This window comes from Culex pipiens, chromosome 1 (assembly GCF_016801865.2).
Source record: "Culex pipiens pallens isolate TS chromosome 1, TS_CPP_V2, whole genome shotgun sequence".
Taxonomy (NCBI): domain Eukaryota; kingdom Metazoa; phylum Arthropoda; class Insecta; order Diptera; family Culicidae; genus Culex; species Culex pipiens.
The window spans coordinates 30176944-30194368 of NC_068937.1; the positions used below are offsets into that span (position 1 = coordinate 30176944).

Here is a 17425-nt window from a genome sequence, read left to right on the forward strand (position 1 = left end):
TGGAGACACGAGTGGTGGTTCTTCACTATGAATTTCGCAAGAATTTCACTCCCCAACAGTTATTTACACCGAAAAATTCCATTACTCTAACCCACGCTCATCCTCAACTCAACCGCTTTGCGGAGAGCAATTTCCTTGCGGCAGTTGCTGAAACTAACTTTACACGCGGGCACCGTTTCACCTTTTTCACGGAATTCCACCATTCCGGGGCGCGCTGAAAGCAACGTTTGCATACTTTAAGGCGAAGCTGCTGCCGTGTACAGAACATCTCCCGAAGGCGAAGAGAAAGTTAGATATACACCCAAGATGTTATTAAGATTAGCCCACACCGACCGGTCCCACGGTTAATTGAAAGTGCCGGCTTATCGTGACTTCTGAGAGTGGTGGTTCATGGAGATGGTATCAGGTTGAGAACATTTTCCGGGTAAACTTTGAGGAGGAAGAACTGTATACTGTAGCCTACAAAATTTAAATTTTTAGATAAAAACTGTTACGCTCTTGTTCACGATAAATTTAAAAAAATAAATTTGCTTTACATTAAAATTCCAAAACATTTAAAATTATCATATTTTTTCTGCCTATCAGCTTCTGCTTTCTGCTTCACTGCTTCTCTGCGCTTCTATGCTTCTCTGCACTTCTCTGCTTCTCTGCGCTTCTCTGCTTCTCTGCGCTTCTCTGCTTCTCTGCGCTTCTCTGCTTCTCTGCTTCTCTGCGCTTCTCTGCTTCTCTGCGCTTCTCTGCTTCTCTGCGCTTCTCTGCTTCTCTGCGCTTATCTGCTTCTCTGCTTCTCTACGCTTATCTGCTTCTCTGCTTCTCTGCGCTTCTCTGCTTCTCTGCGCTTCTCTGCTTCTCTGCGCTTCTCTGCTTCTCTGCGCGTCTCTGCTTCTCTGCGCTTCTCTGCTTCTCTGCTTCTCTGCGCTTCTCTGCTTCTCTGCGCTTCTCTGCTTCTCTGCGCTTCTCTGCTTCTCTGCGCTTATCTGCTTCTCTGCTTCTCTGCGCTTCTCTGCTTCTCTGCGCTTCTCTGCTTCTCTGCGCTTCTCTGCGCTTCTCTGCGCTTCTCTGCGCTTCTCTGCGCTTCTCTGCTTCTCTGCGCTTCTCTGCTTCTCTGCGCTTCTCTGCTTCTCTGCGCTTCTCTGCTTCTCTGCGCTTATCTGCTTCTCTGCGCTTCTCTGCTTCTCTGCGCTTCTCTGCTTCTCTGCGCTTCTCTGCTTCTCTGCCTTCTCTGCCTTCTCTGCCTTCTCTGTTTTTGTTTTTGTTTTTGTTTTTGTTTTTGTTTTTGTTTTTTGTTTTTGTTTTTGTTTTTGTTTTTGTTTTTGTTTTTGTTTTTGTTTTTGTTTTTGTTTTTGTTTTTGTTTTTGTTTTTGTTTTTGTTTTTGTTTTTGTTTTTGTTTTTGTTTTTGTTTTTGTTTTTGTTTTTGTTTTTGTTTTTGTTTTTGTTTTTGTTTTTGTTTTTGTTTTTGTTTTTGTTTTTGTTTTTGGTTTTGTTTTTGTTTTTGTTTTTGTTTTTGTTTTTGTTTTTGTTTCCGTAGTTATATTATCAAATCAACTTATTCTGAGAATTCTAGACAGTTGGTTTAAAAAATTGTCTTTTGACCTATGGTCTTTTTTCCTCATGTCTTTTATCTTTTTGTCATTTGATTGTGAAATGTTTCCATTTTTACAAATATTATTGTAAGTAAGCTGGCTACGAAATTATGGGAAAAAAAGTCTTTTTTTTTTGCTTCAGAATCATAAAAGTCCAATAGTTATTTTGCGACTGCATCTTTACAAACGATTAACCTTTATTTTACAAGCTTTGCATCCGAAAACCACTTAAAACATTGACAATCTCATCACAGGCAATCGCCATAATTCCTCCTGAAATTGCAATCAAAAATTAATCTTCATCGTCGGATAACACTCAAATCTTTGCCAAAACTTTCCCCATTTGCAGCGGCAGCGGCGTAGTCCACAAACGTGCATCACAGACAAGCAGACAGAACACGAAATTTCAAAATTATCGATCTGAAAAAATGGTAATTTTAAATGCAAATTAGTTCCGAAAACTCCCACAACAACAAGCGGTGGAGCTGTTTAACAGTTTTCTTAAGTCTTCTTAAGTGAAAATGTATTGCAAAAATTAAATCGGCCAGCCCTACTGCGTTGTGTTTGCCGCAGAGTGGATTCTGCGAACAGATCAAATTTCCAAGAATCAACGGGGAGGGAAGGATGCGTGGACATACCGTTAGAATCGCTCCCAGTCCAGAAATTTTTAGTCGTTTTTTGTGTTTGGCAAAATCATGTAAAGTCTAATCTTTTTGTCTGTGACTCCATTGTCAGAGTTTTGTTTCACAATTCTCGCCACCATTCCATTCTCACTTCGTTTTTTTCATCGTCTCTCCTTTACGAGTGCTCACCCACCTCCTGGCAGTTCATTACCGAGATCATCAATTTTTCAACGAGCAGTCTCAGCGCGCGTCCTGAAATTGAATTCCTTGCGCGGACACACCGGCGCAGCTGATAACGGAGCTCCGTTATTATATCTGCGAGGGTCGGAATTTCGGTTTTCCCTCCGTGCCACCAAGGGGGAAGTACGTGTGAAAATGAGAAACGGAGCAAAATTGATAAAACGAAAGTTTTTTTTTTGTCTAGAAGGACAAAAAAAGTTGAACTTGAAAAAGTCACAGCAAGCGCTGGAGAGTGGTTCGAAAAAGTTTTGATTTGATTCGATTTGCTGCCGGTCAGGATAATGGAAGGACTCTCGGAACCAGCTGGGGACTTTGGTGAGTGGCCAGATTTGGAACGTGTCCCCAACACGTGTTAGTTTTTGGAGATTTTTGAAATCACAAACTGAACTGAAACTGAACTGAAACTGAACTGAAACTGAACTGAAACTGAACTGAAACTGAACTGAAACTGAACTGAAACTGAACTGAAACTGAACTGAAACTGAACTGAAACTGAACTGAAACTGAACTGAAACTGAACTGAAACTGAACTGAAACTGAACTGAAACTGAACTGAAACTGAACTGAAACTGAACTGAAACTGAACTGAAACTGAACTGAAACTGAACTGAAACTGAAACTGAACTGAAACTGAACTGAAACTGAACTGAAACTGAACTGAAACTGAACTGAAACTGAACTGAAACTGAACTGAAACTGAACTGAAACTGAACTGAAACTGAACTGAAACTGAACTGAAACTGAACTGAAACTGAACTGAAACTGAAACTGAACTGAAACTGAACTGAAACTGAACTGAAACTGAACTGAAACTGAACTGAAACTGAACTGAAACTGAACTGAAACTGAACTGAAACTGAACTGAAACTGAACTGAAACTGAACTGAAACTGAACTGAAACTGAACTGAAACTGAACTGAAACTGAATTGAGAGATGAGAGAAGAGATGAGAGATGAGAGATGAGAGATGAGAGATGAGAGATGAGAGATGAGAGATGAGAGATGAGAGATGAGAGATGAGAGATGAGAGATGAGAGATGAGATATGAGATATGAGATATGAGATATGAGATATGAGATATGAGATATGAGATATGAGATATGAGATATGAGATATGAGATATGAGATATGAGATATGAGATATGAGATATGAGATATGAGATATGAGAGATGAAAATGTGCGTAAAATGATAAATGACATTTTAATATTCCTGTGATGATTCTCTTCCTCATTTCTCATTTTAATAATTGACTTTTCAGATTCTGAACTCCCCCAACAAACCCTAAATCGCTCCAAAGCTTCTGATCCCAAAAATTGCCACGTCTCATTGTCAAGCCCCGCTGCACAGTGGTTCAAAATGCTGTTTTGACGAACTTAATTGATTAGAGCAAAAAATAAGCATTTTCGTGCTTTGACATGTTCTACAACTTTGTTCAGCGTTGTCATGGCCTACTTTTGGTGAAATTTGTTATTCAAAATACTCATCACAGCAGGCTATGGAATTTCTAACTTTTGACAGTTAAGAGATAGAGCTTTGGTGTCTTCGGCAAAGTTGTAGGGCTGAAAATTTCCATTAACTTTGTCGAAGACGCCAAAGCTCTATCTTTGCGTTGAATACCAGTTTTGGAACCTTTTTCATAAATCCCTGCCAAAAAACAGTTTTTTGACTAAAATTATGTTGAAATTTGATTTAAGACGATTACAATGTTCAGAACAGTTGTCAGTAACATCAAAACAAACAACTTTGTCGAAGACGCCAAATTGATAGGAGCTATATGTGATAAGTTATAGCAAGATTTCGTGATAATTTATCTAGTTTTCGAGCTCGGTGTACAAAGCCTCGGGCAAATTTGGGCAAAAACCCATACAATAGGCTTCAAGTATAACTATTCTACTACAAAATGTCGGATGAATCATTCGTCCGAAGGTTTACGGTCATAGGGGAAATTCTCGTATGTTTGGCAGGTCAAGCACTCGCTCCTAACTCCATCCAATTTGCTGATTTTCACTATTTAAACAACTTATTTTGCAAAACTTTTGATAGAAACTTGCTTGCTCACTTCTTATTGAGCTATTTATCACTCGAGTTCAGTTGAAAACGCTTTTAATTAGCTTTAATTGAATGTCAAAGTTCTGACCTGCCAACATTAGAGGCACGCTGGAATTAGATGCTGTTCCCCTAGATTTCCGAGCAATTTAATTTATTTTATTTTTGATGAATATTTAATTGCATTTAGGACACTTTTAAGGCACATGAGCCATTTTTGCGATTTATTTGGACACACGAGGCGTGTAGGTCAGACTCTTGTGAACATTTTGATGTATTGGAAGTCTATTTTTGAGGCTATCCAGTGTATTTTTGGAAATAACTTTGAAAAAAAAAATCCCTTCCAAAAGACTTAATCGGCGAATCTAGACATCTAGTCAACGTCATAACGTTAGTGTTGCAAAGACAGTAAATTATTTCAAACATTCATATTATTTATTAGCCAATAGGTTCCAAAAATAGACTTCCAATACATCAAAATTTTCACAAGAGTCTGGCCTACACGCCTCGTGTGTCCAAATAAATCGCAAAAATGGCTCATGTGCCTTAAAAGTGTCCTAAATGCAATTAAATATTCATCAAAAATAAAATAAATTAAATTGCTCGGAAATCTATGACCGTAAACCTTCGGACGAATGATTCACCCGACATTTTGTTGTGGAATAGTTATACTTGAAGCCTATTGTATGGGTTTTTGCCCAAATTTGCCCGAGGCGTTGTATACCGAGCTCGAAAACTAGATAAATTAACACGAAATCTTGCTATAACTCATCACATATAGCTCCTATCAATTTGGTGTCTTCGACAAAGTTGTTTGTTTTGATATTACTGACAACTCTTCTGAACATTGTAGTCGTCTAAAATCAAATTTCAACATAGTTTTTGTCAAAAAACTGTTTTTTGGCAGGGATTTATGAAAAAGGTTCCAAAACTGGTATTCAACGCAAAGATAGAGCTTTGGCGTCTTCGACAAAGTTAATGGAAATTTTCAGCCCTACAACTTTGCCGAAGACACCAAAGCTCTATCTCTTAACTGTCAAAAGTTAGAAATTCCATAGCCTGCTGTGATGAGTATTTTGAATAACAAATTTCACCAAAAGTAGGCCATGACAACGCTGAACAAAGTTGTAGAACATGTCAAAGCACGAAAATGATTACTGTTTGCTCTAATCAATTAAGTTCGTCAAAACAGCCTTTTGAACCACTGTGCGCTGCTTGAATGGCCATTGTCACCCTCCTCGAAATAAAAAGCGACAGTCACAAGCTGTCTTATTTGTCCTTTCGAGAGGCAAAAATCCTGGAAGGGCCTTCGCCTTTTCTCTCTCTCTCTCTCGATAAGCAGTGATAAAATATTTAACGACCATCAGATTTCCCACGCTCGGAAAAGCCTCAATTTTCCACCAGCAGCAGCAGCAGATAATCTTGGTGTAGTCTTCGACACAAAAGAGGAAGAAAGTCTTTTTCCGCTTCTTCTTTTTGCCTTCTACCCAATTAGGTCTTTATTTCGCATTTCTAAATTGTGCATTCATTTATTCGGGTGATTTTCGTTTTCCACGATTTTCCCAAAAGAGGGAAAAGCCTCGATTGTGTTGGGAAATTTCACCTTTTACAAGCGCGTGTTTTCCGTTTCCCAGGTGGAATAAATATAAATAACTGATTTTTTTTTGCTGGAAAACCCCCCAGGAATTGAAGGAAAAACGATCGTCGAGTAAAGTAGCCACTCTGCCCTGGGGGAGGACGATTGGCAGATTTCTGCCTTTTTTTTTTTGTTGAATCGGTTTCACTGGGAGGGATTTTCCGGTGCCCTCTGGGTGTGATTTTCCCCGGGTGGCTTGGCGGATTTTCCTGAAAGCTCGCGAGGGAGAAAGGGGGGAAGAGGGGACGAGCATAATCTTATGAGATTTATGTAAATTTATTTCGTTGCGATCGATTCCAGCGTCCGACGCCGCAGGGGAATTTGGAGAATTGTCAACGGGAGCTGGCTGGTGGCGGATTTGGGATTTATTCCGCTAAAGATTTGTGGGCTGTGAATGTTTGAAGAGCGTGCAATGATGGGATTTGGATCTTTTTTTTTCTCATTTGGAATCGAAAGCTGTTTAAGACAAATTTGAACAGGCAAACTGAAGAAGAGGGATTAAATTGTCTTGAGTTGTTGCGAAAGTAATTTAAGGCTGATTGAAAATCAATTTTTGGTTAAACCTTAGGATTGTCTTGACGCAAATGATTGAAATGTGAAAGTAAAAGAATATGTAAGCAAAAAAAATATCAATACCAAACAAATCAACAACCTCAACAATCTCAATAACCTCAATAACCTGAACAACCTGAACAACCTCAACAACTTCAACAACCTCAACAACCTCAATAACCTCAACAACCTCAATAACCTCAATAACCTCAACAACCTCAATAACCTCAACAACCTCAATAACCTCAATAACCTCAATAACCTCAACAACCTCAATAACCTCAACAACCTCAACAACCTCAATAACCTCAACAACCTCAACAACCTCAACAACCTCAACAAATCAAGGAAATAACTTCAAGTTCAAGCCAAACAATCTTAAAACGCACCAACTTAAAATCGCATCGACTTTCACAGAGTGAACCCAATGAAATTAAACGCTTCCCATTTCATGCCCTCGAAAATGCTTGCTCTTTCTCTTTTAAACTGCCAGCTTCCCCTTCTTTCGGGGAAATCTCGCGCGTATTAATCCTTTAATACCAATTTAACTCCTGTAATTTACGGCTCCCGGGGGTGTCGTCGTCGTAGTCGTTGCTTCCTTTGCATTCGAAAGGCAGGTCAGACACACCAGGTTGGAATTCAGCTGGCGAGGACACCAGCAAAAAATACAGGAAACTCTACACCACTTGAATAACCCCCGTTTCGGAATGGAGGATGTTTGCGACAAAGACAGTGTCGGGCTGTGTTTTCCTGGCGTTTTCGATTTTTTCTGGTAATTTTCTCACGTTTCAGGGAAGAAACATAAGGCGAGTTTAAAATTTGAGGACATAAATTTACATTCTTTTTATGCAATTGTAAAGGATTTAATGTTTATCTATAACCCCAAATTACATGGCAGAAGTCGAAAATTTCACCTTGCACATGTTATGTAATTCATAAAAAAAAGGAAATCACACATTGCAATTTCACTCATTTTCTGAAGAAAAAATACACAACATGTAATTTTACATGAGTAGCCGGTAAAACTTACATGTTTTCTTATGTATTTTTTTGCACATGTTAAGATGGATAAAAAAGAAGATTTTAATAAAAATCTCTCCGTTTCTTTGCATTTTCAATCTGGCTGACATTTTAGGGTGAGTTCCGTATGTCCAAAGAAGCGATTTTGAACCATTAGTTTGACCATAATATTTATCATACAATTTGGCAAATATGCAAATGGTGTGTCAAAATTCAAAAATCTATATCTTTTGAAGGAGTTTTTTGATCGATTTTGTGTCTTTGACAAAGTTGAATAGAAAACTGTACTGAAAAAAAAATGATGCACGGAAAAAAGCTTTTGATCTTTTTTAAACTTACTTTTTCTCAATAAAAATTGATTGCCAATTAAACTCTTTTTAAAGTTTTTTTTTTAAATTTTTGATATTTTAAGAGGACATTAAATGCCGTTTTTACAAAATAATGCAGAAATATGAATAGAAAAAATTCTTAAATCTGAAAAAAGGAAAAAATATATTTCATTTATCAATTTAAAATAAAATTTGCGATCAAAAAGTAATCTTGTGAAATTTTGATAAAGTGCACAGTTTTCAAGTTATGGCCACTTTTAGGAAAAAAAATTTCAAAGTTTATCAATTTTTCAAAATTTGGTTGAAAAAAAGACAGGAAAATTATATTTTTTTAAGTGTAGCTTAATTAATGTCCTCGTTTGGTGATCGCCGATATCTTGGAAATTAATGGTCCGATTTCTAAAGTTAAATATGAAAATTATGCGAAAAAATTTGGTGAAATTATGTGTTCTTTTCTTTGAAAATTATTTCAAAATTAACCCTCTACTGCCCAAATTTTTTTTTTCTAATTTTTTTATTTTTCCTGTGTTTACGAGGTCATTTTGAGCAACTTTTGTACTACGAAAAACTTTACTTCTCTTGTTTTATGTTTTTCTTGTTTTATTTTTAGTATTTTAATTTGCATTTATCTTGTTTAGTTTATGTTTGTTTTTGGTAGTATTTGGTCTATTCTACCACCTCCTATCATTACATTTTGCCTATCTAATTTTTTCACGTTTTTACATCGACTTTTTCAATTTTTTGCTTGTTTTTCACATTTTCTGCTATAGAATGGCACTTTGATCATTTAAATTGTAAAAAAATGCGTAGAGGCATAGTCTGGGACACTACCAAAATTACTGCATACTTCATTTAACTTGAAATATAAGAAATGTTAGTAAAAAACACAGTACAAGTTGACCCCTAAAAAATAACATTTTTAAAAACATTGGCAAAGTCACATAAAACAAGTAAAACTTCCAACCCATAAATTTTCTAAAATTTCAAGAGTTCTTCTTTCCAATGCTTTTTAAAGATCAAAAATTGGTTGAAAAATGGATTTTTGGCGATTTTTTAAATCGAAGCCCGTCTAAAGGCAGGGTTGGGTTGTAGAGGGTTAATAATCTTACCCCAACATTTGAAAATGCCAAAAATAAGTGTTAAACTATACAAGTTGGAAAATGCCTGTTTCGCACAGAATTAATCACTGGAAAGACGCGTGAAATAGTAGTTTATGCAACAAGTTGCAAAAAGAGGATTTTTTCAGCACGAGTCGTACATTTATCCAAAAATCAAGTTTTGCAACGAATTCCATACAACATTTTTTGCAATTCCGAAAAACATTCATTGAGTGAAATTTTGAGTCAAATTTTCATGTATTTTTTCAATAAATCGTTTAAATCAAAAAAATGTTGAAAAGTGTTACTTTTCGAAACAAGTGCTGAAAAGTTCAACTTTTCAGCACCCATTTCAGTGCTGAAAAGTAGAACTTTTCAGCATTTATTTTGAAAAGTGTTGCTATTCGATTCTGTTATTTTTGGTACAGAAAAGTAGGCTATTTTGTCGTTCAAGAATGACAGGAAATGTAAGTAGTTTCACGACGGAATTGCAAAAATAATATTATGAATTTAAATATATTTTGAGAGAGCACGCTTGGAAAATTATGAAACATTTTGAGGTTATCCAAAAAGTAATCCATAAAACACCTCGCAGATTTCATTTTGCACAGCTTCAGATGAAAAATTCAACATTTTGTTCTTATACTTTTAATATACTTACTCACTCGCGTAAACTTCTTATAAGTTTAAATAGGGATTAGGAAATAGTTTTAAGACTCGGATTTAGGATTAAGTTAAATATCGAATTATACTGTCTCCGTACTCGCTGACGGCTAGATTCGAATCAATCTTTTAATAAATAAAAATGCCTTTTTATACCTGCACGACCTCGCACGATCGTTCCCGATCTCACTCGATCGTTGCGAGTTCATCCCGATCATATTCAATCGGTTTTACCGAACACGGTTAATTATTATTGATAATTTTATCTGGACACTACAAGATCTTCCCTCTAAAGCAAATTCTTTCTAATTTGTATTTGATTTCATATTTATCGAGAATATAAACTTAATTTCATTTCACTGCTTATATACTACACTGTTAACAATATCAGAAAGAAATATAATTTCAAATTCACTTTAATTCAGCGCAAAAATGTATTTTTCATGATGATTGGTTCGACTGTGCATTTCTTAGAACTTGCACCTGAACGCAAAGGTAGATCTGCTAATTGTGTCCCTGCTGGTTCTCCAATCTGGCCCTCGACCTCGTTCTAACAGGACTGCGGGATTCGTTGTCAACCTTTCTCTGCTTACGATACACCGCGTAATCCCTCGAATGCCCGAGTAATCCTCCATCGTCATCGATTGAGGAGAAGTTGCGTTTGTAACTGTTGGCCGCAAAACACATCTTCGCGGACCCACGTTTGGGAACGTGCAACGCCTTCAGCTGATGTCTGTGCGCCGTAGCCACGTGTCGCCCAATTTGAATCTGGAAGACATTTTTAGACACTTTTTTAATAAACTGTGCTTCGACCCACTTTGGGAAGGTATCGTGACTATTTTTATACAACAGCTTATCCCCTGCCTCAATTTTATCCAATTCATTTGGAGGATCAAGTTTTTCAGTGTCAACGACACATCGTTGTGCTGGAGGTTCAGCCAGATTGTGTTTGTAAGTTTTAGTTGGATTAATCAAATCTAACAAGGTCTTTGGTGTATATTTGAAAACTCTTTCAGAAGGAAACAAACCTTCAGAGTTTAAGGAACCATTTCTATAGTTAATTAGAAACAGATTAAGCTTTTCATCCATCTCAAGAGATTTCGTTTTGTTATCAATTAAAAATTTCTTTAGCACATCTTTGACAACTCTCACCATTCTTTCAGCCTGGCCGTTGCTGGCAGGATTGTACGGCGGGCTTTTAAGAACTTTTATGCCTTGTTGTTCCAAAAAACCAGTAAATTCCGTGGAATTAAAAGGTGGGCCACCGTCTGTAACAATTACATCCGGTAAACCAAAGCGTGTGAACATTGCCGCAAATTTCTTGTTAACAAGTCTTGCATTAGTGCCAAAACGCATCCATTCAACTTCCAACCATTTAGTATTGCTGTCAACAATCAATAAGAAAGTATTTCCTTGGAAGAAGAAAAAATCTGCATGCAAACGACTGAACGGTCTTGTGGTAGGAATCCAGGACCCCGAAGCTTCCGGCTTCCTCACAACTTCCATCTGAGAGCAAGATTCACAACTTTTAACAAAGTCTTCAATGTCTGAATTTAAGCCTGGCCAGTAAACTGTCCTTCTGGCTAACTTCTTCATTTTCACCATTCCTCCGTGATTCAGGTGTAATAATTGTAAAATCTTCTCTCTCAAACTGCTTGGAATTACCGCTCGATCTTCTAACAGCAAAACACCATCAATGACTTCCAACTTTTCCCTCTGCGAAGAAAAATCTCTGAACTGATTTGGTATAGTTTTTGGCCAACCGATTGTGACAAAATTCAAAATTTCTTTCAAGAACTTATCGTTCTCTGTTTCTTTAGAAACAAGCGTAAAATCAATCGGAAATTCATTTGTGTAGTTCAGGCTGTTGATGTACTCCTGATCCAAACTAGTAGGCACTTTTTGGTCCAGGGGAAAACGGCTGCAAAAATCTGCGTTCGCCATTTTTGAACCAGGTCGATACTCAATCTCAAAGTCATATATGGACAACTCCAAAATATAACGTTGGATTCTGGTTACAAAAAGAGAATTTTTGCCTTCTTTCCCAAATATGCCAATAAGGGGTTTGTGATCAGTGAATACTTTAAAATTTTGACCAAATAAGAACTTATGAAACTTTTTGATAACACATACCAAAGCCAAAGCTTCTAAATGCAAAATTGGATAACGTTTCTGCGCAGAGTTCAATGAAAAAGATGTGAAGCAAACGGGTTTCTCTGCTCCATTCATCATTTGTGCCAAAACTCCTCCTAAACCATAAGAAGAAGCGTCAGTCACAACTACTAATGGTTTTCTAGGGTCGTAAAAAGTTAGAAGTTTAGCGTTTAGTAGGCAATTTTTACTTTCATTGAAAGCTTCGTCACAGTTTTTTGACCACTCAAATTTGACATTTTTCTGTAAAAGATTGTACAGATGTCGCAATTTTTCTGATAAATTTGGTACAAATTTGTTATAGTAGTTTATTAGTCCCAAATACGCTTTGAGTTCAGTCACGTTCTGTGGAACTTTTGCCTTGGCAATTGTAGAAATTTTTTCAGGTGAGGGTAAAATACCTTTGTCAGAAATAATATGACCAAGATATGGCAAAGATGTCACAAAGAACTTACACTTCTTAAAATTTACAGAAATATTAGCATCGGAGAGCCTTTGCAAGACTTGCTCCAACTTGTCCAAACATTCTTCATAAGTTCTTCCAGCAATAAGAACATCGTCAAGATAACAACACACTCTTTCTAATCCTCTCAGGATCTGGTCCATAATTTGTTGAAATTCTGATGCACTTGGACTTGCACCCTGGGGAAGGCGGTTGTAGGTGTATAAACCTTTAGGTGTGTTAATTACAACAAATTTTCTTGAACGTTGCGACAACTCTAACTGAGTGTAAGCGCCCGTCAAGTCCAAAGAACAAAATATTTGTGAATCAGCCAATGAAGCAAATACATCTTGAGCAAGGGGTAGAGGATAAGTGTTGGGAATCAGTATTTTATTTAAAGAAACTTTGCAATCTATTACCATGCGTAAATCCCCATCCTTTTTCACAATCGCAATAACTGGCGAAGCCCACTCGCTCGCCTTGATCGGTGTGATCACTCCCTGTCGCTCCAACATGTCCAAATGCTCATTAAATTTGTCTTTGATCTTGTACGGAACTTGATACGCCTTCTTGAAAATTGGTTGTTCTGATTTAAAGGTCAGATCAGCTTGGTACCCTGTAATTGGTTCAGTAAAGTCTTTAGAGAACACTTTGTTGTATTTCAGTTTCAGATTACCTAAAACTGTGTCAGTTGATTTGTAATCCAAATTTCCAATGATATTTGCCGGTAAAAACTGAGTTTTCCAGCCAGGATAGAACATGTCAAGCCAATCTCTGCCTAAAAGTGGTGTAAAGTTCTTCAAACACCTCAAAACAACCAAATTTCCGGTCTCGGTTCGCTTATTCAACCCAATTTCAACAGAAATCTGTCCAAGCACCTCCAAACCCGAACCATTAACCACAACCAAGCGTTTATTGCAAGATTTAAGAGGAATTACATTGAAATGTTGCTCGTACAAATGTTGGCTAATAACAGCAACTGCTGACCCTGTGTCAACTTCCATTTCCAAAAATTTGTCATGAACTCGAACATCCACTAAACACGGCTCACTTAAGGTCTTCTCATCCCCAATTTTCATGCACTGCATCTCACTTTCATCATCCTCAGAGTTGTTGATTCTGATTCTGTTGAATTTGTCAAAAACCGGTTTAGTTTCAGGAGTATCCTCTTCAACAAAATTCACCCTTTTAACTTGTTTACCCGCGAGCAAATCACAAAAACGCTTAATATGTCCCTTTCTTTTGCAATAATTACAAATCGCATTGTTGTAGTAATTTTGTTCACGGCTGCGGCTGCGATCGTAGCTGTGATTACGATTGTGAGATCTGCGATCGTAATCTCGCCTCTCACGACTCACTTCTCGGCCTCTGCGATCCATGTCACGTCCTCTGCGCTCATGACCACGATCACGACTCCTGCTGCGTGAACGATATCTCCCCGAACAAGAATTAACTTTTGGTCCCAATCGCTGATGAACAGCTAGAACACTAGCAGTAGCACCAACATGTTCCACACGATTTTCACCCATTTGTTGAGCCCGTTTTTCAGCCCTCTCCGTGTTGATTACCATCTTTTCAACCTGCGCCAAGCTTAAATCTTCTTCTTCTAGCAGTTTATGTTGCAAACGTTTGTCTTTAATGCCCATAACGAGTTTGTCGCGAAGAGCCTCATCTTTAAATGCATTGAAGTTGCAATCTTCAGCGAGAAGTTTTACTGAGAGCACAAAATTCTCAGAACTTTCATTAAGAAGTTGAAAACGGTTGTAAAAATCAAATCGATACATCATAGCTGGCACAGCTTTATCAAACCTGCCTTTCAGCTGCTTAACAACTTCCTTAAATTCAAGTTTTTCAATTTCTTGCTTAGGAAAAATCAATTTAATTTCATCAAAAACGTCCTCGCCACTCACAGAGATAAACCACGACAACTTATCTGCATCTGAAGCCACCTTGTTGAGTTTGCACATTACTTCAAATCGCTCAACATAATTAGCAAAAGACTTGCTTCGATGGTAATGATCGATAGAACCGATCATGCCGGGAACAGACGACATCTTGGGGCAAAAAAAATCAAGTTTTCTACTTACAGTAACCGCAGGAGTGTAACCGTAGCTTTGGCTGAACTCTTGGGTTAATGCTGCTGATGACACGTGTCCGCGCGGTCGGTTGGTGCTTCTCGCCGACCGTGAGCAAATCGTCTGGCCTCGCCGCCCTGATTCCTCACTCACGCCTCACTTGTCAAATCTCGCTCCTCTCGCGATCTGGATTAGCGATCCTCACCGCGTCAAGCCTGCTCACCGCCGGATTACCGCGATCTCACGCCGCGAACAAAAGGATGATCGCGAGGATGATCGGCTTGGGACGGCTGGTGCGTGTGTGCGGCTGTGAATAGAACAAAAGATTTGTTACAAAATGGAGTCTGCTAATCACGTGATCGGTATGAAGAGATGGGTTTTCACAAAAATTTCAATATGCGCTTAATCGAGGAATCTCCGTGCAATAGCTGTTTAAGATCGCTAACTACAGACTATCTACGGTTCTCGCAGGTCACTTAATACTCACGTCTGTTCACTCTGGACTAATTAGATCCGTTTGAACCTCTCCGCCTAAAATCTGCAACCACAAATTGCGTTAAACCATAAATCACTGCACGACGCGTTCCGCGTTTTCAACGTTTTCACTCGTCGCCACTTTTAATATACTTACTCACTCGCGTAAACTTCTTATAAGTTTAAATAGGGATTAGGAAATAGTTTTAAGACTCGGATTTAGGATTAAGTTAAATATCGAATTATACTGTCTCCGTACTCGCTGACGGCTAGATTCGAATCAATCTTTTAATAAATAAAAATGCCTTTTTATACCTGCACGACCTCGCACGATCGTTCCCGATCTCACTCGATCGTTGCGAGTTCATCCCGATCATATTCAATCGGTTTTACCGAACACGGTTAATTATTATTGATAATTTTATCTGGACACTACAATACTAAATCTGTCTGAAAGATGGTTTACATGAGAAATTTGTGAAATTTACATATCTTTTTATGTAATTTCATTAATACATATTGATTCATGTAAATTTACATAAAAAAGAAGTGAGCTAAGAGCTTCAAATTATCAACCCACTCAAGACATGTGAGAGAAGTATCGAATTTATCTGTTTTCAAGGGAATGAAAAATTAAAAAAAAAATGAAATATGACGTTTACCCAAATTTAAAATTGAAACGCTTAGAAAATTTTGGATGAAAACATTTTCAATTTATTTGGAAAATTATTTTTTAGGTAATTCAAGTTTTTTTCTAAACAAATCTGTCAACAATTAAGTGGTAAAAATAATTTGGGTGATAAAGCTTTAAAAAATACAACAACACTAATTTGTTGTACACAGGTACGAAGATCTTTTCCAAAAATATATGTTCATTATTGGGGAAAAATGGATGCTAAACAAACCAAAAAGCTAGCGAAATCATGATTAAACTTCATATCAGGGAGCCACCTGATATTTCATCCAAACAAAGAGTACAAATGGAAACAAAGTTAAAATCGGATCACATGAGTAAACCAGCCCAAATTAAATTACATTTTTACTGTTTCGTAATTCAACGAATCCTCCTCAACCCCCCTCCCACACCGTAAAACACCAAAATAAACGTGGATATTAATTACACGCTCCGGCTGCTGTCAAAGTTTACCCCAGGTTGGGTTTTGTGGGTGCTGTCGGTGTGCTCCCCCCTCCAACTCACCGGCGTGTTCAGTAATTAAATGGATCTCAAATCGATTTTTTGTACCCTGTCCCACCTTGCTACCTTTAAATAACGTGTTTGCTCGAAAATTTAACTGTTTGTATGCGTAAGGCTCCGCTGCAGGGTCCTCGATTTCCTAGAGCCACAAAAAAGGCCAAACAGAACAAACCTCCACCGTTCCTCCAATCGTGTAATTTTACGTCCCCCTCAAAATATAAATGATATAAGGAGTGGAGAGCGCGCGTTGGCAGGAGAAGTAAATTTTAATTAAAACAGTCCACCCCCTCGAAAAAAAAAATGCTGTAAAAACATGTGTGAGATGAATGGAGAAGTTTATTGACTGCCTTTTTTGTTTGATAAAGGATACAAATAGAAGGTATTTTTGTTGAAAATAATTAAAAACAGGCAGGGACTCATGAGATTTCAAACCAAGATTTGAGGAGAATGAATGTTTTGGATAATCAATTTTTAATTTTATAATTTTGTTTAAAAAAAATCTAAAATAATGTCAAACAAAATTTTGAAAATCAGTTTTAGAAACAAAACTAAAATTGCAATCAAAAATTAGCTGACACATTATTTGACAAAGTGCGCCGTTTTCAAGATATTGAAATGTTGAGGGGTAATATTTCGAAAAAATTTCAGTTTTTTACAATTCAAAAATACTTCCTGAACACTTCCAGCAAAAAATATTTTCGAAGAGCTGAGACATTTTCTACCATGTTTTTAACTAAGTGCAGCCTCTAGAAGTTTAAATTTTGTATTTTTTTCTCAGTGTCCCGAAAATTATTGATTGAATTTCAATGTAAACAAACTTTTGTGAAATATTCGGCACATTTCCATATAAATGTTTTCTTTTTTTTTAGAATCAAGAATAACATATTGAAAAGGCTCAAATACTTCATTTGAACTTTTCCAAATAAAAGAATTCATTTTTTTTTAAATTTTGGAGTCATTTTTAAAATAGGGCCTATTCATGTTTTTTCTGAAAAAATATCAAAAAGTTTAAAAAATCTCCTTTCTTTTTAATTATTTTTACCATTTTCCAGATCCAGATGGATGCTTAATTCTGTACTGAATATTTCGAAAATATTTTTTTAAAGTGTTCAAATAAGGTGGCCACAAGATTAGGATTTTAAAATGCCCGGATTTTTCTCGACTTTCTCCCGAAACAGAAAGGAATTTGCCGGAAAGATTTAACATCAAACTAAAAAAACAAACTTGAAATTTTAATCTCTTAGAATATATAATATATTTCAGCACTGTTTGCGAACGAAGCCTTTTTGATTGGTT

The 17425-nt window shown here is 37.1% G+C and overlaps 2 protein-coding genes across 2 annotated transcripts in view; both read right to left on the reverse strand.

The window, feature by feature from the left end:
- LOC120421204 (uncharacterized) overlaps nt 1-17425 on the reverse strand; it is a 361516-nt gene that overhangs the window by 106662 nt on the left and 237429 nt on the right. The gene's annotated exons all lie outside the window — the stretch shown is intronic.
- LOC120421206 (uncharacterized) lies at nt 9948-13295 on the reverse strand. The gene is made up of 2 exons (XM_039584410.2): nt 12805-13295; nt 9948-10560 (listed from the first exon to the last, which is right to left on the reverse strand). The coding sequence occupies exons 1-2, from the start codon at nt 13144-13146 to the stop codon at nt 10297-10299; spliced, it is 606 nt and encodes a 201-aa protein (XP_039440344.1). The 5' UTR covers nt 13147-13295; the 3' UTR covers nt 9948-10296.

Bases quoted from the DNA above. Each gene is read 5' to 3' on its own strand.
- LOC120421206 (XM_039584410.2), bottom strand. From the start codon at position 13,146: ATGTTCTATCCTGGCTGGAAAACTCAGTTTTTACCGGCAAATATCATT. The intron at 10,561-12,804 runs GTAATAGATTGC...AATGTCTTCCAG, and splicing joins AGGATGGGGATTTACGCATG to ATTCAAATTGGGCGACACGT.